A 24,160-nucleotide genomic window follows, 5' to 3' on the forward strand; every position below is an offset into this window, starting at 1 on the left:
CCAATCTCCCTTGGCTGGGCTTTACTCACCCTCTGTCACGGGTGTGTCAGGGGTAACTGACAGTCATCCTGGATCTGGCTGCAGAAGGTCATTACGATTAGCTCAAACACCTTCTTGATTTTTGTATCTCTGTTGTAGAGCGTTATTCCTATCCCTTTAGGACCCAACAGTTACCTTCACCTTCTGTTGCTAATTAGACACCTGTGTTGAAGGTTTATATTCATTCAGCGTCTGCACCATGTTGATGGAGTTAGCTCTTACTCGTCTTTGTCTAGTTGGAAGTACTAACAGTCGGTTAGTGCCTTCTAAGAAGTCTCTGGTAGGATTGCTGGTGTGACATTTCGGTTGTCTTCTCAAGCTAAGTGCTCCCCTAGCTCGTCTGTCTGTCTTTAGTTGTAGTGGGGACTGACTAGTGCTCACCCTGTCCTCTCCCTAACCAGGGTCTATCACTAGAGTCAGGCAGGGATTAGGTTCCTGCTCGACGATAGGTGCAGAACCTATATAGGGACGTTTAGGGCAGACAGGGTGATTTTAGATCTGCCTATGGGTCTCTACTCCTCACTTTCTAGTGTCTGGACTCCTCCCTCTCCCCTTTGTTGTGCACTTACTCCTTCCTCACCCAGCGTGACACCCTCCCTGGGTCCTGTGCTGAGTCTTCTCCACTGTTCACGATGTCTATTATTGTCTGTAGTACTAACGTTTTAGCAGTCTTGCTGCAGTCAATCAGTGAACTCATCGGCTGTGAATGCCGTCTACTCAGACTGAGATCACTGGTTGAAGAACTATTAACGCAACTTCAGAAAATAACAGACACCGGGAGCAGTGTCAGAGAATCCGCGCTGGACCCGGGAAGGATGAGTAAACAACATAGCTGGGGAAAAGGTGTTCCGAAACCATATAACCCCTTTAAGATTCCAGGGCATCTGAGACACCCCTTTAAGCACTGATCGCTCATGTGCCCCTTGTTATCACCAGCATTGGTCATGTCAGGCGACACAAGAAGATCCAGGTCAACATATGTAATCAAGTGACCATATAATAAATAATAATGCATATTACACACTCAGTAATGAGATGCTGACATTTTTCAGAAACTTTCTAGATATTCTATCCCTGGTCTGTGCCTTCAACGTGCAAGAAAAAAACAAATAAAATTATTTCGTAATTTTATAACGCGCTGTTGAAATCCCCAGTCATCTGCCTTATAAAATGTAAAAATGACTGGAGGGGATCGTGTATCCTCATATAATAAGATTTATGGAGCCAGTGAGAGGAATACATTGGTGCTCACAAAATTCATCTTTGCAAACACAGAGGAAAGTGATTTATTCAGAATAGTAATAAATACCAGACCTCATAAAGTAAGTACCCCCATCAAAATCGGGACAGAGGAATCCAACGTTGTCCAAGGAGATAGGAGAGGTTTACTAAACCTTACAGATTAGAAATTACACATTGTGCCTTCTTCTACGGTCTACACATCATGACACTCCTCTCTCTGAGGAACATAGATACCCTAATTTTATGGGACTTTATGGGGCTTGGAGTAGAAAGAGGAATTATTTATGATTAGTAGATGATGCGACTCAAAGTCCTTATCTCCGTATTCCTGATGGCTCTTGTATGGCGGACCTCCATCATTTTCTCTCCTTAGTTAAAGTTCTAGAGCTGATAACCAAGCCCACTTATGGAAATGCTCTTATGCCAGTGTATACGTTAGATGGCTGTTGGCCGAACGATGCTTTGGCCAATTGTTTGGCCATCTTACCTGCTGGCTAAGCCGAGCACTACTGTGCTCTCTATGAGAAAGTTGCCGACTAACTAGTTGGCCGGTGGCTTATCTCAATGAGAACGGCAGTACCAAATCGGACATGTGAGATCGATGTGTCTCCTGACCATCAGTTGGCCAGCTCCCCCATACAGATTGGACTATTGGCTGAACCCATTTGTATCAGCAAGTTTAGCCGACCATATGAATGGCCGTTCTTCAGAAGGTCTCTTCTCTCTATCATGGTCTTCAGTCTCGCTCCTGATGTGCTCCTGATTTTTTGGGTTGTTTTCATTCATCTTGTTGTGTGTAATTCTTGGTTTTTTTTACTTCAATATGTATTTGTATTTTCTGAAAATCTGGGTCCATTCCCTACATCCAGACAAAGATTCAACACATTGGCATTCGTAGAGGACATAAAAATCAAGCCCCTTTCAGAAGATTCTTTACACCACCTCACTCCTTCTTATTCACTCATGACAAGAGATCCTGGTGGTGCCACCACATTTTCACTACATGAGTACATTTTCCACTTTTAGGACTAACATTACAGTCCTGATGGGACTTCTTATCATCAAGTACCAAAAGGACAATGAACCTTTGGGTACCGTCTCACAGTGGCACTTTGGTCGCTACGACGGCACGATCCGTGACGTTCCAGCGATATACTTACGATCTTGCTGTGTCTGACACGCTACTGTGATCAGGGACCCCGCTGAGAATCGTACGTCGTAGCAGATTGTTTGAAACTTTCTTTCGTCGTCAAGAGTCCCGCTGTGGCGGCATGATTGCATCGTGTGACAAAGGTGTGCACGATATTGTATACGATGTGCGCACAGTAACCAACGGCTTCTACATCGCAAATACGTCATGAAATTATCGCTCCAGCGCCGTGCATTGTGAAGTGTGACCGCAGTCTACTACGCTGGAGCGATAATGGAGCGATGCTGGAGCGTCACGGATCGTGCCGTCGTAGCGACCAAAGTGCCACTGTGAGACGGTACCTTTTCTCTCTAGGAACCTTGTACTAGTAATATGAGCTGCTTCCATGATATGTAGTCCTTTAATCAACCTTGTTCTTTGTCCTCCAAGTGTAAGACATAGCTTTAGTTGGTCAAGGAGCCAACAGCCCTATGTCATCGTAAATTATGAAGTTTAACGTTTTCCCCACCACTTATCTTCTTAAAGGGAACCAGTCACCCCCAAAATCGATGATGAGGTAAGCCCACCGTCATCAGGGGCTTATCTATAGCATTCTGTAATGCTGTAGATAAGCCCCCAATGTTACCTGAAAGAGGAGAAAAAGAGGTTAGATTATACTCACCCATGACACAATACAACGAGGCACAAATTTAGATGTTCTCTCTTCCTTTCCCCATACAGATATGAAGTAGTAATGAAGATCTCTTAATTCTGCAGGTGGATCTGCTCTTTAAGCCTATTTCATAAACTGCTCTGTAGGGGGTATACGTTTACCCCATGGTCGTCCCTTAAGATCATCACCGGATCTCCGTGACCTAATCCAAAAACGAGGCAAAAATTTCTACTACTATTACTTTTAGGTGTCTATCTCCCTTTCCCCACACAGACATGGAGGAGTAATAAAGATGTCTTAATTCTAGAGGTGGATCTGTTCTTTTCGAAATCTTGACTCTCGTAGAATTTAGAATGTTTGTTTTTTATGTGATTGCTCCAAATGAAGTGCAGCGCCCCAGAGTCCTGGTCGTTGCAGTACTGTTGCTCCGCCGCTAAGGGGGGCTATGGTACGTCTGATGGCACTGAAGGAGTTCACCTGACCAGGTATCACAGACACCAATACATTTCACAGTCTGGCCTCCAGGGGGAGCTAAGGGCGCTATGTATTAGGCCACTCCTCACAGTCTGGTAAAACTGGGGGTTGGATAGGAAGTTAGAGAGAAGCTGACTGGGAATCGAACAGGCAACATCCTGGGGCAGAGGGTGTTGCGGGGAGAGACTCAGGGGGGTCTCTGTCAGGGGTGGGATCCTGACAGAGGCCTAGCGAACAGAAAGAACGTTACGGGACCGCGCCTGCACGACATTGCGGCGGTACCCCAAGAAAGGACAAGAAGCGAGGTTTATTGTGCTGAGTGAGAAACGAGATCAACGCAACAAGGAGAAACACCAGTAGGAGTCGTGCTGTGAGATGAGGCAACATCCTACTGAGGCGCGTAGCCGGTGGCCGGAACGCCGAGGAAGTATTAGGCTCCAAGCAATACTTCAAACCTACGGCAGGACAGTCAGTTATAGGCGGGTTGTCTCACCCAAATCACCTAAGAAGACATAGGGGGCAACATTTGGAGAGGGGCGACTCTAGGGTCCCGGAAGAACTCCGAGCCTACCCGTCATACGGGTGCGTCCTAGCCATAGCATCTGGGGGACGAAGAAGAACATCATAATCGAGTTGTGAGGGAACACGAGAAACAGACACAACAGTTGTGGGGACTATCCCGTAAGCACAGCAGGGGAGGACCACAACACACAAGCGCTAGAAGGTAGGCACAGATTTCCACCTGCAAAGGGAACTCTGGAGGTGCCATTGGACCGGCCGGACTTGCGCAGCTCGGTTAACCGTATTCCGGACTGAGGATCCTGAAACCTTCAGTAAAGAGGTACAGAGACTGCAACCTGTTGTCCTTGTTATTTACTGCGACCTACGCTGCACCACAACCTCACCATCATCTACACCTTTCATTGTACGCCCCTCAGCAGGGTCACGGACCGGTCTAGCCACCGTGACAACCCCAGAGCAGAGACTCAGAGGCCCGGTACCGGGTACCCCTCGGCCCTGCGGCAGTGGGGGCACTCCAACTTGGCATCACGAACAGGATCTACTTAAGCCTGAAGAATCAGGTCATGTGTGCCTTGGAACTGTGATTTATTGTGATTGGACTGTGACTTATTGCAAAGACCGTGCATTGCATTTGCCGCCGAAAGTTCCCGCCAAAACCCGCTGCCATTGCAGCACCACAGGGAGCGCAGGGGAAGAAGAAGGGCGTGCCATGGGAGGAGACTACCAAAGCGGCACGAATAGTAGTGACCGTCCCCTCTGGCTCCTGCTGCGAGATGTCAACCTGCCCAGCAGTGGAGGAGAACCGCCCCTTTATTTGCAACGGCGGGAACAAGGTGAAGAAGGAGCTCGACCTTGGAGAAATGGCAGAGCCAGGTGCATGCGTTGCCGCCGAATGCCGGACAGCGATGATGATCAGCAAGTGCCCGAGCGACGGCGAAGTGATCTCGGTTTGCCCTCACCCACCAGAGGCGGACCCGCGTCCGCCACAGCGGAAGGATCTGAACTCCTTGGAGCCGTCGGCAGAGGAGCTGAGTCCACCTATCCCGACCCCGGAGCCATGGAGAGCGGAGCCACATCGGGAGGCCGCCTTGGAGGAGCCGCGGTCCGGGCTGCAGCCGATGTCCTTGTCAGCGGAGCGGATCGACACCGGTGGAATCACATCAGGCGCAGGTATGGAAAGCGCCCCTACTCCCCCGGCCGCTTCTGCCCCCCTGACCGATCCCGCTCCCGCGACCGCTCCTCACCCCAACAATGACCAATTCCTCTCAGCGGAGCTGGTGGTGCTAACCCCCGACACGATGGGGAAGCTGGTGCCTCCGCTACCGATCAAGATAGGGAAACCCCTAGATGTGAGCTCAGAGGGGGTGATCTTTCAGTGGGACACTCCCCGGATCGGGCCAGAGGGAGCTCGGGAGGAAGGCCTCACCCTTGCTGTGCTCACTTGGGAACAATATAAACAATGCCTGATCCTGCATTGGAAGAACCGAAAAGAGACTGAACAGACTGATACGCCAAAAGTACAACACCCAAAGCCTGCGTGCGGCAGGAAAGACGTGGTAAAGCGGGGAACTGTGCTGGCCTTTCACCCAAAGCGGGGTTGGGGCTCCATACAGGAACCGGGACTACCAACCGACGTCTTCGTTACTAGTCACGATGTGAAGACTCCTGTCATGATTCCCAATGGCAGGGACATGGGCAAAAACGGACCAGCTCTAGGAAGATGGTATCTCAGGTAACCGCGATGCTGAACCTAACACGCAAATAAAAGTAGCCAGGGGGTGTGCCTACGTTGTATCCCTAGACACCTCGCGCCAGCCGGAGAGCTAACTACCCCTATAAGAGGAATACACAGACCTGGCTTGCCTCCAGGGAAACCCCAAAAGTTATAGTAGCCCCCCACATGTAATAACGGTTAGGTAAGAGGAAAACACAAACGCAGTATGAATATAGATTCAGCAAAGTGAGGCCCTCTGACTAGATAGATGAAAATACAAAAGAGGACTTCACGGTTACCTCAAAACCCTAAGCAGCCATCCTGAAACTACCTTAACTCCGTTATCAACTCATGACACCGGAGTAGTAATTTCAGATCACTAGAGCTTCCAGCAGCACGAGAAATATAAATGCATGCTGGACAAAACAAACACAAAAAGCCAAAGATTTCAACTTAGCTGAATTGCAGACTTGGAGCAGGTAGCAAGCAACAGAGATGCTCTGGTAACATTGATTGCCGGCACTAGAGTGACTGAGAAGCCAGACTAAATAGGAAACTCCCAATTTCCTGATGAAAACAGGTGCACTGGAAACACAAGACCAAAGTCAACCAGTACCACCAGTAGCCACCAGAGGGAGCCAAAAACAGAATTCACAACAGTACCCCCCCCCTTAAGGAGGGGGCACGAACCCTCATGAGAACCACCAGGGCGATCTGGATGCGCCCTATGAAAGGCGCGAACCAAATCAGAGGCATGAACATCAGAGGCAGTAACCCAAGAATTATCCTCCTGACCGTATCCCTTCCATTTAACCAGATATTGAAGTCTCCGTCTGGAAATACGAGAGTCCAAAATCTTCTCCACAACATACTCCAATTCACCCTCCACCAGCACAGGAGCAGGAGGCTCAACAGAAGGAACAACCGGTACCTCGTACCTCCGCAACAACGACCTATGGAAAACATTATGAATGGTGAAAGATGCTGGAAGGTCCAAACGAAAAGATACAGGATTAAGAATCTCCAAAATCCTATAAGGACCTATGAACCGAGGTTTGAACTTAGGAGAAGAGACCTTCATAGGGACAAAACGAGAAGACAACCACACCAAGTCTCCAACACGGAGATGATGACCCACACGACGATGACGATTAGCAAACTGCTGAGTCTTCTCCTGAGACAACTTCAAATTGTCCACCACATGACTCCAAATCCGGTGCAGTCTATCCACCACAGAATCCACTCCAGGACAATCCGAAGACTCCACCTGACCAGACGAAAAACGAGGGTGAAACCCTGAATTGCAAAAGAAAGGAGAAACCAGAGTAGCAGAACTGGCCCGATTATTGAGGGCAAACTCTGCCAACGGCAAAAAGGCGACCCAATCATCCTGATCAGCAGACACAAAACACCTCAAATACGTCTCCAAGGTCTGATTAGTTCGCTCCGTCTGGCCATTAGTCTGAGGATGGAACGCAGATGAAAAAGACAAATCAATGCCCATCCTGGCACAGAACGCTCGCCAGAACCTAGACACAAATTGAGATCCTCTGTCAGACACGATGTTTTCCGGGATACCATGTAAGCGAACCACATTCTGAAAAAATAAAGGAACCAACTCCGATGAAGAAGGCAATTTGGGCAAGGGTACCAAATGAACCATCTTAGAAAAACGGTCACACACCACCCAAATGACGGACATTTTCTGAGAAACCGGGAGATCCGAGATAAAGTCCATAGAGATGTGCGTCCACGGCCTCTTCGGAATAGGCAAGGACAACAACAATCCACTAGCCCGAGAACAGCAAGGCTTGGCCCGAGCACAAACATCACAAGACTGTACAAAGGTACGCACATCCCGAGACAGGGAAGGCCACCAGAAGGACCTGGCCACCAAATCTCTGCTACCAAAAATTCCAGGGTGGCCCGCCAACACAGAAGAATGAACCTCTGAGATGACTCTACTGGTCCACTCATCTGGAACAAACAATCTCCCAGACGGACAACGATCAGGCCTATCAGTCTGAAACTCCTGCAAAGCACGTCGCAAGTCTGGGGAGACAGCAGACAAAATCACTCCATCCTTAAGGATACCCGTAGGCTCAGAATCACCAGAGGAGTCAGGCTCAAAACTCCTAGAAAGAGCATCTGCCTTCACATTTTTCGAGCCCGGCAAGTATGAAACCACAAAATTAAACCGAGAGAAAAACAATGACCAGCGCGCCTGTCTAGGATTCAGACGCCTGGCGGACTCAAGGTAAATCAGATTCTTGTGATCAGTCAAGACCACCACCTGATGTCTAGCATCTCAAGCCAATGACGCCACTCCTCAAATGCCCACTTCATAGCCAAGAGCTCCCGATTACCGACATCATAATTTCGCTCGGCGGGCGAAAACTTTCGAGAGAAAAATGCACATGGTCTCATCACTGAGCAATCGGGACTTTTCTGCGACAAAACCGCCCCCGCTCCAATCTCGGAAGCATCAACCTCAACCTGAAAAGGGAGCGAAACATCAGGCTGGCGCAACACAGGGGCAGAAGAAAAGCAGCGCTTAAGCTCCCGAAAGGCCTCCACAGCCGCAGAGGACCAATTGGCAACATCAGCACCCTTCTTAGTCAAATCAGTCAGAGGTTTAGCAACACTTGAAAACCCAGTTATAAATCGACGATAGAAATTAGCAAAGCCCAAGAACTTCTGAAGACTCTTCAGGGAAGTAGGCTGCGTCCAATCACAAATAGCCCGAACCTTGACAGGATCCATCTCAACAGAAGAAGGGGAGAAATATACCCCAAAAAGGAGATCTTCTGAACCCCAAAGATACACTTTGAACCCTTTACAAACAGAGAATTGGACCGCAAAACCTGAAAAACCTTCCTAACCTGTTGAACATGCGACTCCCAGTCATCCGAAAAAATCAAAATATCATCCAAATACACAATCATAAATTTATCCAGGTATTTACGGAAAATATCGTGCATAAAGGACTGAAAGACTGAAGGAGCATTAGAAAGACCAAAAGGCATTACCAAATACTCAAAATGGCCCTCGGGCGTATTAAATGCAGTTTTCCACTCATCTCCCTGCTTGATCCGCACCAAATTATACGCACCCCGAAGATCAACCTTAGAGAACCACTTTGCCCCTTTAATACGAGCAAATAAATCAGTCAGTAGTGGCAAAGGATACTGGTATTTGACTGTAATCTTATTCAACAGGCGATAATCAATACAGGGCCTCAGGGAGCCATCTTTTTTACCCACGAAAAAAAAACCTGCTCCTAAAGGGGATGAGGATGGACGGATATGTCCCTTTTCCAAGGACTCCTTAATATACTCTCGCATAGCAGCATGCTCAGGCACAGATAGATTGAACAAACGACCCTTGGGAAACTTGCTGCCCGGAATCAAGTCTATAGCACAATCGCAATCCCGGTGAGGGGGGAGAGAACTAAGTTTAGGCTCCTCAAAAACATCACCATAATCAGACAAAAATGCCGGAATTTCAGAGGGAGTAGATGAAGCAATGGAAACCAAAGGTACTTCCCCATGAGCCCCCTGACATCCCCAGCTTAACACAGACATTGTTTTCCAGTCAAGGACTGGATTATGAGTTTGCAACCATGGCAATCAAAGCACTAAGACATCATGCAAGTTATGCAACACAAGGAAGCGAATCACCTCCCGATGGTCAGGAGTCATACACATAGTTACTTGTGTCCAGAACTGTGGTTTATTCCTAGCCAAAGGTGTGGAGTCGATACCCTTCAGAGGGATAGGAACTTCCAAAGGCTCTAGGCTAAACCCACAACGTCTGGCAAAGGACAAATCCATAAGACTCAAGGAAGCGCCAGAATCCACATAGGCATCCACAGTAATAGTTGATAATGAACAGATCAAAGTTACAGACAAAATAAACTTAGACTGTAAGGTGCCAATTGCAAAAGACTTATCAACCTTTTTTGTGCGTTTAGAGCATGCTGATATAACATGAGCAGAATCACCACAGTAGAAGCACAACCCATTTTTACGCCTATAATTCTGCCGTTCACTTCTGGACAGAATTCTATCACATTGCATAATCTCCGGTGCCTGCTCAGAAGACACCGCCAAATGGTGCACAGGTTTGCGCTCCCGCAAACGCCGATCAATCTGAATAGCCATAGTCATGGATTCATTCAGACCTGTGGGCGTAGGAAACCCCACCATGACATCTGTAACGGCGTCAGAGAGACCTTCTCTGAAATTCGCCGCCAGGGCGCACTCATTCCACTGAGTAAGCACAGACCATTTTCGAAATTTTTGACAATATACTTCAGCTTCATCATGCCCTTGAGAGAGGGCTAGCAAGGCCTTTTCAGCCTGAATCTCCAAATTAGGTTCCTCATAGAGCAACCCCAGTGCCAGAAAAAACGCATCCACATTGAGCAGCGCAGGATCCCCTGGTGCCAATGCAAATGCCCAATTCTGGGGGTCACCCCGCAACAAGGCAATAACAATTTTAACCTGCTGAGCGGGGTCTCCAGCGGAACGAGATCTCAGAGAAAGATACAATTTACAATTGTGCTTAAAATTCAAAAAGCGAGATCTATCTCCAGAAAATAACTCAGGTATAGGGATCTTGGGTTCAGACATAGGAGCATGTATCACATAGTCTTGGATATTTTGAACCTTAGAGGCAAGAGTATTAAGATTAGAAGCTAAACTCTGGATATCCATTTCTCAACAGCAGAGATCTGAGCCATTCAGGGGTTAAGAGGAGAGAAAAAAAAAACACAGCAGATTGGAATTATGGCTAGACAGAACCTCTGAGTAAAAAAAAAAAAAAAAGTGTCAGAAACTTCTTTTTTTCTCTCCTTCTTTAGCCAATACCTTTAATACATTATGGCCGGCAATACTGTCATGATTCCCAATGAAAGGGACATGGGCAAAAACGGACCAGCTCTAGGAAGATGGTATCTCAGGTAACCGCGATGCTGAACCTAACACGCAAATAAAAGTAGCCAGGGGGTGTGCCTACGTTGTATCCCTAGACACCTCGCGCCAGCCGGAGAGCTAACTACCCCTATAAGAGGAATACACAGACCTGGCTTGCCTCCAGGGAAACCCCAAAAGTTATAGTAGCCCCCCACATGTAATAACGGTTAGGTAAGAGGAAAACACAAACGCAGTATGAATATAGATTCAGCAAAGTGAGGCCCTCTGACTAGATAGATGAAAATACAAAAGAGGACTTCGCGGTTACCTCAAAACCCTAAGCAGCCATCCTGAAACTACCTTAACTCCGTTATCAACTCATGACACCGGAGTAGTAATTTCAGATCACTAGAGCTTCCAGCAGCATGAGAAATATAAATGCATGCTGGACAACACAAACACAAAAAGCCAAAGATTTCAACTTAGCTGAATTGCAGACTTGGAGCAGGTAGCAAGCAACAGAGATGCTCTGGTAACATTGATTGCCGGCACTAGAGTGACTGAGAAGCCAGACTAAATAGGAAACTCCCAATTTCCTGATGAAAACAGGTGCACTGGAAACACAAGACCAAAGTCAACCAGTACCACCAGTAGCCACCAGAGGGAGCCAAAAACAGAATTCACAACAGACTCCCTTCCGCAACCGATATGGTGACCCACTATTGCAGAGGGGGGATCAGGTGACCTACACCCGCCACTGGAGTGCACAAGGATGGTGTGCTCAGAACGTCCAACGATGTGGGCCTGAGGGGGTGTCACCTGATGCCTCGACCATGATTGAACCAGACTTGACAGATCTTGCTACTATCGCCACCGTACGCCTTGTTGCAGCTACTGAGCTGGCAACTAGGGTTAGCCTTCGAATCCAGACCCCGGGTGACCTCACTGCACCCGAGAGACCAACCATTGACACTGACACCGCATCAGCCAGGGACCAGGGGCCGAAGCCTGTACGGTCAGGAGAGGTCCACTACCGGCTGATGTCTTGTAATTTGCTATGAAGCTCTAGATGCCTTATGGAATGTAAATAGTTAACTGCTTGTTTCCCTGCTTTCTGCTGCTTTAAACCCGACTAGGGTTAACTCTTAAAGGGATCCCTTCGTTTACCCGGGATCCCTTCCTCTGCTTTTTGTTTTTGTTTCCTGTTTTATCATTGTTGAAAGAACTGCTGAATCATGAACAATGCATGATTACAAACTTCTTGTACATAGTTTGCACCTTCTTAAAGGTGCCCTCTACTGGTTTTACAAATGAAAGGACTCTTTGCGAAGAAACTGTTCCTGGAAACAGCACCGGAGTCCTTACTGCAAACAGACTTTCAGCTTGAGAAGTTGCACTACCTCATAGAGACTTGGTCCCCTCTTAAAGGGAATGTTCACATGTTGCACTTATGAATAGTGTTGCCTTAAAATAGTTAAATGGTAACGATGTCTTGAAAGAAGAAGTAATAATGCTAATATGTAGAAGTTAAATGTAGCTAACTAGTTAGTTATGAGAATTGTTTAATGATGTTGCTCGAAGAATGAGGACAGAAAGTGAACCTGTACGGGGTTAGTCAGTGAGTCCTCCTAGGAGCCATGCAGAGGTGGCTCAGTGATCTTGAACTAAGAGATGGATGATATGTCCTATACTGTGTATAGTAGCAGAAAGGCAGAAGGCCCGGGCGGAAAGGGGCGGTCCTGCAACAGAACGAGAGGCAGTAGGCCTGGGGCAGATAGACGGGCGGTCCTGCAGATGTAAAGATGGAGAATGAAGAAAAGTTGATTAGCCTTATAGCGTTTTATAAGAAGGTCTTTAGTGGATTCAGCGTGTACGTCCTTAAAGGCAATGTTAAATTATTGTTCAGAAATTTGCACTTAGTAGAATACCCGGTTGGGTAAAAGAAGTTATTTATAGTATGTTATTTAAAAATATTTAACCATGTTTGTAACGTTCAAGTGTCCTCACCTCCCATAAAGGGAAGCTCTGTTAAAAGTTATTGCATTTCAAAAACTGTATGTCTTTGTGCTGACATGTATTGTTGTTTTCTTCCCAGTCCAGGAGTACTGGATTTAACTGGGGGGGAGTGCAGCGCCCCAGAGTCCTGGTCGTTGCAGTACTGTTGCCCCGCCGCTAAGGGGGGCTATGGTACGTCTGATGGCACTGAAGGAGTTCACCTGACCAGGTATCACAGACACCAATACATTTCACAGTCTGGCCTCCAGGGGGAGCTAAGGGCACTATGTATTAGGCCACTCTGTTGTGAATTAAACTTTTTGGCTCCCTCTTGTGGTCACTAGCGACATGACACTTTGATTTTCTTTCCCCAGCTTGGTACCCACCTGGTTCGTTAGTCCAGGGGTGTTGCTATTTAAACTCCCTGGATTCTCAGTCTGGTGCCTGGCATCGTTGTAATCAGTTCCTTTCTGTTTGCTCCTGTCTGCTGGTCCTGGTTCTTTGCAAAATAAGCTAAGTCCTGCTTCCTTATTTTTTGGTTATTTGCATTGCTCTTATTTTTGTCCAGCTTGTACTAAATGTGATTCCTGATATTGCTGGAAGCTCTAGGGGGCTGATATTCCCCCCCCCGTGCCGTTAGACGGTTCGGGGGTTCTTGAATATTCAGCATGGAAATTTTGATAGTGTTTTTGCTGACCGTATAAGTCATCTTCCTATATTCTGCTATTAGTCAGTGGGCCTCTCTTTGCTAAAACCTAGTTCATTCTTACGTTTGTCTTTTCTTCTTACCCCACCGTTATTATTTGTTGGGGGCTTGTATCCAACTTTTGGGGTCTTTTCTCTGGAGGCAAGAAAGGTCTATTGTTTCCCTTCTAGGGTTAGTTAGTTCTCCGGCTGGCGCGAGACATCTAGAACCAACGTAGGTACGTTCCCCGGCTACTGCTATTTGTTGTGCTAGGATCAGGTATACGGTTAGCCTAGTTACCACTGCCCTATGAGCTGGTTTTTTGTGTGTGCAGACTTGGTAATAACCTCTGAGACCCTCTGCCATTGGGGTCATAACAGTATGCCAGGCCAAAAGTAATACTTAATGCATTGCAGAAGTGGGATTATAAGAAAGGAAATTCTGAGGTTTTTTTTTTTTTTTCTTTCTTCCTCCCCTTTATCTCTGAGTGGCTTGAGCTTGCTGCAGACATGAATGTCCAGACTTTGATTACTAGTGTGGATCAGCTTGCTGCTCGTGTGCAGGGCATTCAAGATTTTGTTACTTGTAGTCCTATGTCAGAACCTAAAATACCTATTCCTGAACTGTTCTCTGGAGACCGATTTAAGTTTAGGAATTTCAGGAATAATTGTAAATTGTTTCTATCTCTGAGACCTCGTTCGTCTGGAGACTCAGCTCAGCAAGTAAAAATTGTTATCTCTCTCTTGCGGGGCGACCCTCAGGATTGGGCCTTCTCGTTAGCGCCAGGAGATCCGGCATTGGCAAATATTGATGCGTTTTTTCTGGCGCTCGGGTTGCTTTACGAGGAGCCCAATCTTGAAATTCAGGCAGAAAAAGCTTTGCTGGTTATCTCTCAGGGCCAGGATGAAGCTGAAGTGTATTGCCAAAAATTTCGGAAATGGTCCGTGCTTACTCAGTGGAATGAGTGTGCTCTGGCCGCAAATTTCAGAAATGGCCTTTCTGAAGCCATTAAGAATGTGATGGTGGGTTTCTCCATTCCTACAAGTCTGAATGATTCCATGGCGCTGGCTATTCAAATTGACCGGCGTTTGCGGGAGCGCAAAGCCGCTAATCCTCTGGTGGTGTTGTCTGAACAGACACCTGATTTAATACAATGTGGTAGAATTCAGACTAGAAATGAACGGAAAAATCATAGACGTCAGAATGGGTTGTGTTTTTACTGTGGTGATTCCTACACATGTTATATCAGCATGCTCTAAACGCTTAACAAAGGTGGTTAGTCCTGTCGCCATTGGTAATTTGCAACCTAAATTTATTTTGTCTGTGACTTTAATTTGCTCATTGTCTTCCTACCCTGTTATGGCGTTTGTGGATTCAGGTGCTGCCCTGAGTCTTATGGATTTTTCATTTGCCAAACGCTGTGGTTTTGTTCTTGAGCCGTTGGTAAATCCTATCCCTCTTAGAGGTATTGATGCTACGCCATTGGCGGAAAATAAGCCGCAGTTTTGGACACAGGTAACCATGTGCATGACTCCTGAACATCGGGAGGTGATTCGTTTTCTGGTTCTGCATAAAATGCATGATTTGGTCGTTTTGGGTCTGCCATGGTTACAGACCCATAATCCAGTTTTGGATTGGAAGGCAATGTCTGTGTCAAGTTGGGGCTGTCAGGGAATTCATGCTGATTCCCCGCCGGTGTCTATTGCTTCCTCTACTCCTTCGGAAGTTCCTGAGTATTTGTCTGATTATCAGGATGTATTCAGCGAGTCCAGGTCCAGTGCTCTTCCTCCTCATAGGGACTGTGACTGCGCTATAGATTTGATTCCGGGTAGTAAATTTCCTAAGGGAAGATTATTTAATCTGTCTGTACCTGAGCATACCGCAATGCGTTCGTATATCAAGGAGTCTCTGGAGAAGGGGCATATTCGTCCATCCTCTTCCCCTCTTGGTGCGGGATTCTTTTTTGTGGCCAAGAAGGACGGATCTTTGAGACCTTGTATAGACTATCGGCTTCTGAATAAAATCACTGTTAAATTTCAGTATCCTTTGCCTTTGTTGTCGGACTTGTTTGCCCGGATTAAGGGTGCCAAGTGGTTCACCAAGATAGATCTTCGTGGTGCGTACAACCTTGTGCGCATTAAGCAGGGAGATGAATGGAAAACTGCATTTAATACGCCCAAAGGTCATTTTGAGTACTTGGTGATGCCTTTTGGGCTCTCTAATGTCCCTTCAGTGTTTCAGTCCTTTATGCATGATATTTTCCGGAAGTACCTGGATAAATTTATGATCGTTTATCTGGATGATATTCTGTTTTTTTCTGATGATTGGGACTCCCATGCAAAGCAGGTCAGGATGGTGTTTCAGGTTTTGCGTGAGAATGCTTTGTTTGTCAAGGGCTCAAAGTGTCTCTTTGGAGTGCAGAAGGTTCCCTTTTTGGGTTTTATTTTCTCCCCTTCTGCGGTGGAGATGGACCCAGTCAAGGTCCGAGCTATTCATGATTGGACTCAACCCACGTCAGTTAAGAGTCTTCAGAACTTCTTGGGTTTTGCTAACTTCTACCGTCGTTTTATCGCTAACTTTTCTAGCGTTGTTAAACCTTTGACGGATATGACCAAGAAAGGTTCTGATGTTGCTATCTGGGCTCCTGCAGCCGTGGAAGCTTTCCAAGAGCTGAAGCGCCGGTTTACTTCGGCGCCTGTTTTGTGTCAGCCTGATGTCTCACTTCCCTTCCAGGTTGAAGTGGATGCTTCTGAGATCGGTGCAAGGGCCGTTTTGTCGCAGAGAGACCCTGGTTGCTCTATAATGAGACCATGTGCTTTTTTTTCTAGGAAGTTTTCGCCTGCTGAGCGGAACTATGATGTTGGCAATCGGGAGTTGTTGGCCATGAAGTGGGCATTTGAGGAGTGGCGTCATTGGCTCGAGGGTGCTAAGCATCGTGTGGTGGTCTTGACTGATCACAAAAATCTGATGTATCTCGAGTCTGCTAAACGCCTGAATCCTAGACAGGCCCGTTGGTCATTGTTTTTCTCCCGTTTTGACTTTGTGGTCTCGTACCTACCGGGTTCAAAGAATGTGAAGGCTGATGCTCTTTCTAGGAGCTTTGTGCCTGACTCTCCTGGAGTCTCAGAGCCAGCTGGTATTCTTAAAGAGGGAGTTATCTTGTCGGCCATTTCTCCGGATTTGCGACGTGTGTTGCAGAGATTTCAGGCTGGTAGACCTGACTCTTGTCCACCTGACAGACTGTTTGTTCCTGATAAATGGACCAGCAGAGTCATTTCCGAGGTTCATTCCTCGGTGTTGGCAGGGCATCCGGAGATTTTTGGCACCAGAGATTTGGTGGCTAGGTCCTTTTGGTGGCCTTCCTTGTCACGGGATGTGCGGTCGTTTGTGCAGTCCTGTGGGACTTGTGCTCGAGCTAAGCCTTGCTGTTCTCGTGCCAGCGGGTTGCTCTTGCCCTTGCCTGTCCCGAAGAGGCCTTGGACACACATTTCCATGGATTTCATTTCAGATCTTCAGATCAGTGTCTCAGGGCATGTCTGTCATCTGGGCGGTATGTGATCGTTTTTCCAAGATGGTCCATTTGGTGTCCTTGCCTAAGCTGCCTTCCTCTTCCGATCTGGTTCCTTTATTCTTTCAGAATGTGGTTCGTTTGCACGGCATTCCTGAGAATATCGTGTCTGACAGAGGATCCCAGTTTGTTTCCAGGTTCTGGCGATCCTTTTGTGCTAAGATGGGCATTGATTTGTCGTTTTCATCTGCCTTTCATCCTCAGACTAATGGCCAAACTGAGCGAACAAATCAGACTCTAGAGGCTTATTTGAGGTGTTTTGTTTCTGCAGATCAGGATGATTGGGTGACCTTCTTGCCATTGGCTGAGTTTGCCCTTAATAATCGGGCTAGTTCCGCTACTTTGGTTTTGCCATTTTTCTGCAACTCTGGTTTTCATCCTCGTTTTTCCTCGGGACATGTTGAGCCCTCTGACTGTCCTGGGGTAGATTCTGTGGTGGATAGGTTGCAGCGGATTTGGAATCATGTGGTGGACAACTTAAAGTTGTCACAGGAGAAGGCTCAGCGTTTTGCCAACCGACGCCGCGGTGTGGGTCCCCGACTTCGCGTTGGGGATTTGGTGTGGCTGTCTTCTCGGTTTGTTCCTATGAAGGTCTCCTCTCCTAAATTTAAGCCTCGCTTCATCGGTCCTTATAAGATTTTGGAAATCCTTAATCCAGTGTCCTTTCGCTTGGATCTTCCGGTGTCGTTTGCCATTCACAACGTGTTCCATAGGTCTTTGTTGCGGCGGTACGTTGTGCCAGTGGTTCCTTCTGTTGAGCCTCCTGCTCCGGTGTTGGTTGAGGGCGAGTTGGAGTATGTGGTGGAGAAGATCTTGGATTCTCGTCTCTCCAGACGGAGGCTTCAGTATCTGGTCAAGTGGAAGGGCTATGGTCAGGAGGATAATTCCTGGGTGGTCGCCTCTGATGTTCATGCGGCCGATTTGGTTCGTGCCTTTCACGCTGCTCATCCTGATCGCCCTGGTGGTCTTGGTGAGGGTTCAGTGACCCCTCCTTAAGGGGGGGGTACTGTTGTGAATTAAACTTTTTGGCTCCCTCTTGTGGTCACTAGCGACATGACACTTTGATTTTCTTTCCCCAGCTTGGTACCCACCTGGTTCGTTAGTCCAGGGGTGTTGCTATTTAAACTCCCTGGATTCTCAGTCTGGTGCCTGGCATCGTTGTAATCAGTTCCTTTCTGTTTGCTCCTGTCTGCTGGTCCTGGTTCTTTGCAAAATAAGCTAAGTCCTGCTTCCTTATTTTTTGGTTATTTGCATTGCTCTTATTTTTGTCCAGCTTGTACTAAATGTGATTCCTGATATTGCTGGAAGCTCTAGGGGGCTGATATTCCCCCCCTGTGCCGTTAGACGGTTCGGGGGTTCTTGAATATTCAGCGTGGAAATTTTGATAGTGTTTTTGCTGACCGTATAAGTCATCTTCCTATATTCTGCTATTAGTCAGTGGGCCTCTCTTTGCAAAAACCTAGTTCATTCTTACGTTTGTCTTTTCTTCTTACCTCACCGTTATTATTTGTTGGGGGCTTGTATCCAACTTTTGGGGTCTTTTCTCTGGAGGCAAGAAAGGTCTATTGTTTCCCTTCTAGGGTTAGTTAGTTCTCCGGCTGGCGCGAGACATCTAGAACCAACGTAGGTACGTTCCCCGGCTACTGCTATTTGTTGTGCTAGGATCAGGTATACGGTTAGCCTAGTTACCACTGCCCTATGAGCTGGTTTTTTGTGTGTGCAGACTTGGTAATAACCTCTGAGACCCTCTGCCATTGGGGTCATAACACCACTCCTCACAGTCTGGTAAAACTGGGGGTTGGATAGGAAGTTAGAGAGAAGCTGACTGGGAATCGAACAGGCAACATCCTGTGGCAGAGGGTGTTGCGGGGAGAGACTCAGGGGGGTCCCTGTCAGGGGTGGGATCCTGACAGAGGCCTAGCGAACAGAAAGAACGTTACGGGACCGCGCCTGCACGACATTGCGGCGGTACCCCAAGAAAGGACAAGAAGCGAGGTTTATAGTGCTGAGTGAGAAACGAGATCAACGCAACAAGGAGAAACACCAGTAGGAGTCGTGCTGTGAGATGAGGCAACATCCTACTGAGGCGCGTAGCCGGTGGCCGGAACGCCGAGGAAGTATTAGGCTCCAAGCAATACTTCAAACCTACGGCAGGACAGTCAGTTATAGGCGGGCTGTCTCACCCAAATCACCTAAGAAGACATAGGGGGCAACATTTGGAGAGGGGCAACTCTAGGGTCCCGGAAGAACTCCGAGCCTACCCGTCATACGGGTGCGTCCTAGCCATAGCATCTGGGGGACGAAGAAGAACATCATAATCGAGTTGTGAGGGAACACGAGAAACAGACACAACAGTTGTGGGGACTATCCCGTAAGCACAGCAGGGGAGGACCACAACACACAAGCGCTAGAAGGTAGGCACAGATTTGCACCTGCAAAGGGAACTCCAGAAGCCTATTTCGAAAACCGCTCTGTAGGGGGTATACGTTTACCCCATGGTGGTCCCTTAAGATCATCTCTGGATCTCCGTAATACAATCCAACAACGAGCCACAAATTTGGAATATTTTGGGTGTTCTCTCTTCCTTTCCCCACGCAGACATGAAGGCATAATGAAGATCTGTTAATTCTAGAGGTGGATCTGCTCTTTTCGAATTCTTGACTCTCGTAGAATTTAGATTTCTTGTTTTTTTTATGTGATGGCTACAAATGAAGCTAATTTCCTATACCCTGTTGCCGCCAGTTGTGTTAATAATCACTGTAATATTGTCGCTTTACATCCAGCATTGAGATCTTGATGGAGTCATTTATTATGTCGGTTACGGTCACATTGAATTTGAAAACCGCCAATTACATCTAGAGCTTAAACAAGCAGCCATTCTCAATGAATACAATCTTCAGCAATTTATTAATCTCCCAGCCTGTGGCCTCCCATCTGCTCCTTGTAAATAACATCTGTCTATCATACAAGAGAGTTTCTCAGCTGACGGCGGCACAGGAGCCCCTTTGTCTCAAAACAGGAGAAAAGGAGGGGACACTTATCTCCATTCCATTCACTTTTATGATTCCATGTTCATCCATTTCTATCCATTTTTTAATTGTCGAGGGAACTATGTTGTGATCTTTGCAAAAGTGAATTTTTGATCTAGGACAACTTTGGGTTCATTTTTTTTTCTCCTTAAATGCATGTATTTTGGGCTAAATATTATTTTTTTTATCCCTCTTTTTCAGTCCATTTATGACCACGTGAAAGTTGAGCTGAACTAGTTAATCATAAGTCAGCCTAGCAGAAAACAGATAAAAAGAGTTACAAACTCTCTGTCAGAACAAGATCACTGACAGATTTCTGGTTAGCTCATTCTGAAGCCAGCAAATGTGTCAGGAAACAAAAGAGACTGTAAAATCGCAACGGTGCTAAATTTTTAATGAGACCCAATTGCAAAAAATACTTTTAGCCAAAAATACATGCATATAAGTAAAAAAAATGCCCCCAAACATGCTTGATATCTTTTTAAGGGGTCTACAAAACCCATTTTTTGGGATTCCTATTAGGGAATTCTGATGTACCAAGGTCAGGATTCTCTGAGTGCAAAACAGCTACCGATAGTGTCTCTGGAGGACCAAACATACTCATTTTTGTGTAATTCTTCATTTCCCCTGCGGAAGTGCTGCAGGGAAATTGATCAGGCTCCAGAAAAAAAGTGGAGACAGTTCTTTCACCCCGATGCTGTTGCAAACAACCTCCTACTTAGGTAGGATGTCAGTGTGGGCAGCTGGAACAAGCATAGATAATTAAAGGGGTCTAGACTGGTTTTATTAGTTTTTTTCATGGGTATGGTCCATATTTTTTTTCACGTGTTCAGTTCTAAGGTTACATTTTTACTTTTGGGGTCTGACCCAGGGTGGGGCGTGGAGCTTTATAAATTAATGGCACATATGCTAAAAATGGTAATAGGTCAGAAAAATAAAGAATAAAAAAAATAAAAACTTTTTTATAAAATAAAATATAATATTATTTTTTTTTATCAGCTATACTGATGCAAAATTTCCTAAAAACTTTCCAGCGCTCGGTAGAAGCCGAGACTGGATTTGAGCAGTAAAGGGTTATTTTCTGCAGGCGGGGAGATGAAAGTGGAATCATAGCAAACAGCGAGCTCGGATCCCCGTCTTATGATTCCGCCTTTTTTTATTTTTTTTTATTTAGGATTCACATAGTTACCATGGCAATGGCCTAATGGATGGATTATAGATTTATTTATAGATGGTATTAATTGGATTCCAGAATTGAAATGGAAATCAGCTTGTGCACGTTCAGGCGGTATGATTTTTTTTTTTTTTTTAGTTCATTTGCATATGAAGAAGCCGGTGAAACTGTCTGTCAGGAGGATTGTCAGGCAGAACAATGGACGAAAGGAGCCGTTTGATCCGTAACCTTTTCATCTTACTTTCACTCCCCTTTTATACAGTCTTTTGCCGTATTTCTAGAGCCTTAGAGCCGAGGAAAACCCTGTTTTTTGGAAGACGGATAGTCTACATTATGCAATTTTCTATGACTGATAACTCAGAATATTTGATCATCCAGAATCTTATTAATTTAACCCTTGAACCCAATACCTAAACGTTCTTGAATGGCCTGACTAGAATTAGAAAAAAACATGGCTGATTTCTTACCACCTACAAGTTGTAAGTGGTACTGCAATTCCGCCTCATTCACTTTATTGGAGCTGAGCTGCAGTACCAGACACAACCTTCACATAAGTGTGGCGCTGTTATAGAAAGAATAATCGCCCTCCCGGCTCCTCCCGCCTGTTTCTAGACCACTTTGCCACATGGCTTACTCACTTTCTATCCTGTGACATCCCAACCCTCATCATGGGAGACTTTAACATCCCCATCAATGATCCCCTCTCCCAATCTGCCTCTCATCTTCCCTCTCTAACTTCTTCATTCAACCTCTCACAGTTTACTCATTCTCCTACGCATGAGGACGGGAATATTCTGGACCCGGTTTTCTCCCATCCCGGATCGCTGCACGACTTTACTAACTCCACTCTCCCGCAAAGAATGCGTATTATTCTAATTCTAGATAACCCCTATCACCTGAAGTCAGTTGTACACATAGACATGGCTTTGTCAGGTACCATAGTTAAAAAGGCCATAAATATGTATAAAAAGACTTGCCATTTTCTGTAAATATGTCTTGTTTTTAACGTTGTGTAAACGCCACTGTTCTCCCGAATCCGGCGATGTTTTTCATGTGTTCCTGCCACTCTCCGTTCCTGAGATACGGCCCCTTTTTACTTGTTTATGATTTGTTTCTTTTTAGCCAACTGGGTGGGGTCATAAAGAAAATTCATACAGAGAAAACATGAGGACCACGCCTACTTGACTAGATTTGCATGCAGGTTAGAAGAGGCCATATCTCAGGAACGGAGAGGCGCAGGAACAAGAGAAAAACATCGCTGGATTCAGGAAAACAGTGGAATTTACACAATGTTAAAAAAAATACATATTTATGGAAAATGGCAAGTCGTTTTTAAGGTATCGTTTTTCTAATCAGTGATGGTTCTAGGTTGATGCCTTGTATCTAAGGGATAAGCCATCAGTTACAGAAAGTCCTAATAAATAGGAATGTTTTGCTTGCAGTACCACGCCTAACCACATGGTGTGCTGTCCATAAATCCATGAGTAGATGAATATAAGGGACAACTAGTGGTGGATTTTTGTACTGCATTCATCAAGAAATTTCAATCTAATGGAACTGATTCGTCCCATAACTATAAGAGATAACTATAAATATATCTAGGAGGAAAATCAGACAAAACACAGGAAATGAGATACCAGTTGTTTAGTCTGCCTTCAATGGGAGCATTTGCCTAGAAAAGGTCAATTGCATAAAAAAATATATTTTTTGAGATTGCCGATGTCACTTACTTATGCATATAGCCATCAGAACCCAACGTGAGATTCATCTGCATGACGTTCTGGAATTCTGTCTCATTACAGCAGTACTTGAAGACGGTGTTGTTGTGGTGACAGCACAAGATGTATGACTTGTTGTCTGAAAGGCGCGGACAGTGGAATCCAAAATGATATCGTCCTTTGTGATCTGTGTACGGCTCGCAAACTCTGAAGTGGGCAGAAGAGGCTGCGGGATACAAAAGGATGGTTAGGTATCTGTATGTAGTATACAGTGCCATCATATTTACAAGAATACCATGATTTTTTAAAAAAAAAATGTACACTACACAATATACAACATAAATTATACATATAATTTATGGTAAATATTATATACTATAAATTAAAAAAAAAAAAAATTTCAATTGTAATACCATGCCAAACCACAGGGTGCGCTGTCAAAAGAAGTAGACGTAGCTTGATGGAATATACAGTGCTATCACTTTAACACTTTCTCGTTTTCTTTTATGTTTGATAGCATAGTCTGCAGATCAATCCCTTCTGTCAAAAATACCAGAACCACCATGAAAACATCACAAATCCATTTACTAGTTCAAAAGTTTCCGTCGATATCTATTCGAAAAACTGATTCAGAATGGGCTATGTTAAGAATCGAAGTGAGGGGACTACTGTGACCAGCGTCTAATAATTCAAGGTGCCATCTAGTGAGAGAATAACACATGAACCACAGTAAATACTAAATAAACTAAAAGCTATCACAATTAATATTGTTGGTGCTGTGCTAGAAGAAAACCATATTAACATTTTGCTTGCAGTACTACTCCGGACCACATGGTGCGCTCTCATTCAGAAAAGTGTTGTACAGTGCTCTATGTCTCCACCTAGTGGTAGGAAGTAATATATTGCGCAGAAAGTAACATTCATTGCAGTCTAGAAAAATATATTCTATTAGAATGAAGGTGAGCCCAAAAAATTGACTTCATAATTATTCATAAACTTGTCATCAAAATTTTATTTTATAGTTGTGTCCCCCATGACCATCATGATACTAATTTATGGATATAGTTGTGCCCCCATCACCATCATGATATAATTTATGGATATAGTTGTGCCCCCATGACCATCATGATCCTAATTTATGGATATAGTTGTGCCCCCATGACCATCATGATACTAATTTATGGATATAGTTGTGCCCCCATCACCATCATGATATAATTTATGGATATAGTTGTGCCCCCATGACCATCATGATACTAATTTATGGATATAGTTGTGTCCC

General features: G+C 45.6%; 1 protein-coding gene across 3 annotated transcripts in view; it reads right to left on the reverse strand.

The window, feature by feature from the left end:
- The window catches only part of SHISAL1 (shisa like 1), a 122,926-nt gene that overhangs the window by 23,876 nt on the left and 74,890 nt on the right, over positions 1-24,160 (reverse strand). For all 3 annotated transcript variants that reach the window (XM_077266609.1, XM_077266607.1, XM_077266608.1), the window contains exon 3: positions 22,891-23,104. In XM_077266609.1, the coding sequence (XP_077122724.1) occupies positions 22,891-23,104 (214 nt within the window). The remainder of the gene's footprint in view (positions 1-22,890; positions 23,105-24,160) is intronic.

This window comes from Ranitomeya variabilis, chromosome 5 (genome assembly GCF_051348905.1).
Source record: "Ranitomeya variabilis isolate aRanVar5 chromosome 5, aRanVar5.hap1, whole genome shotgun sequence".
NCBI lineage: Eukaryota > Metazoa > Chordata > Amphibia > Anura > Dendrobatidae > Ranitomeya > Ranitomeya variabilis.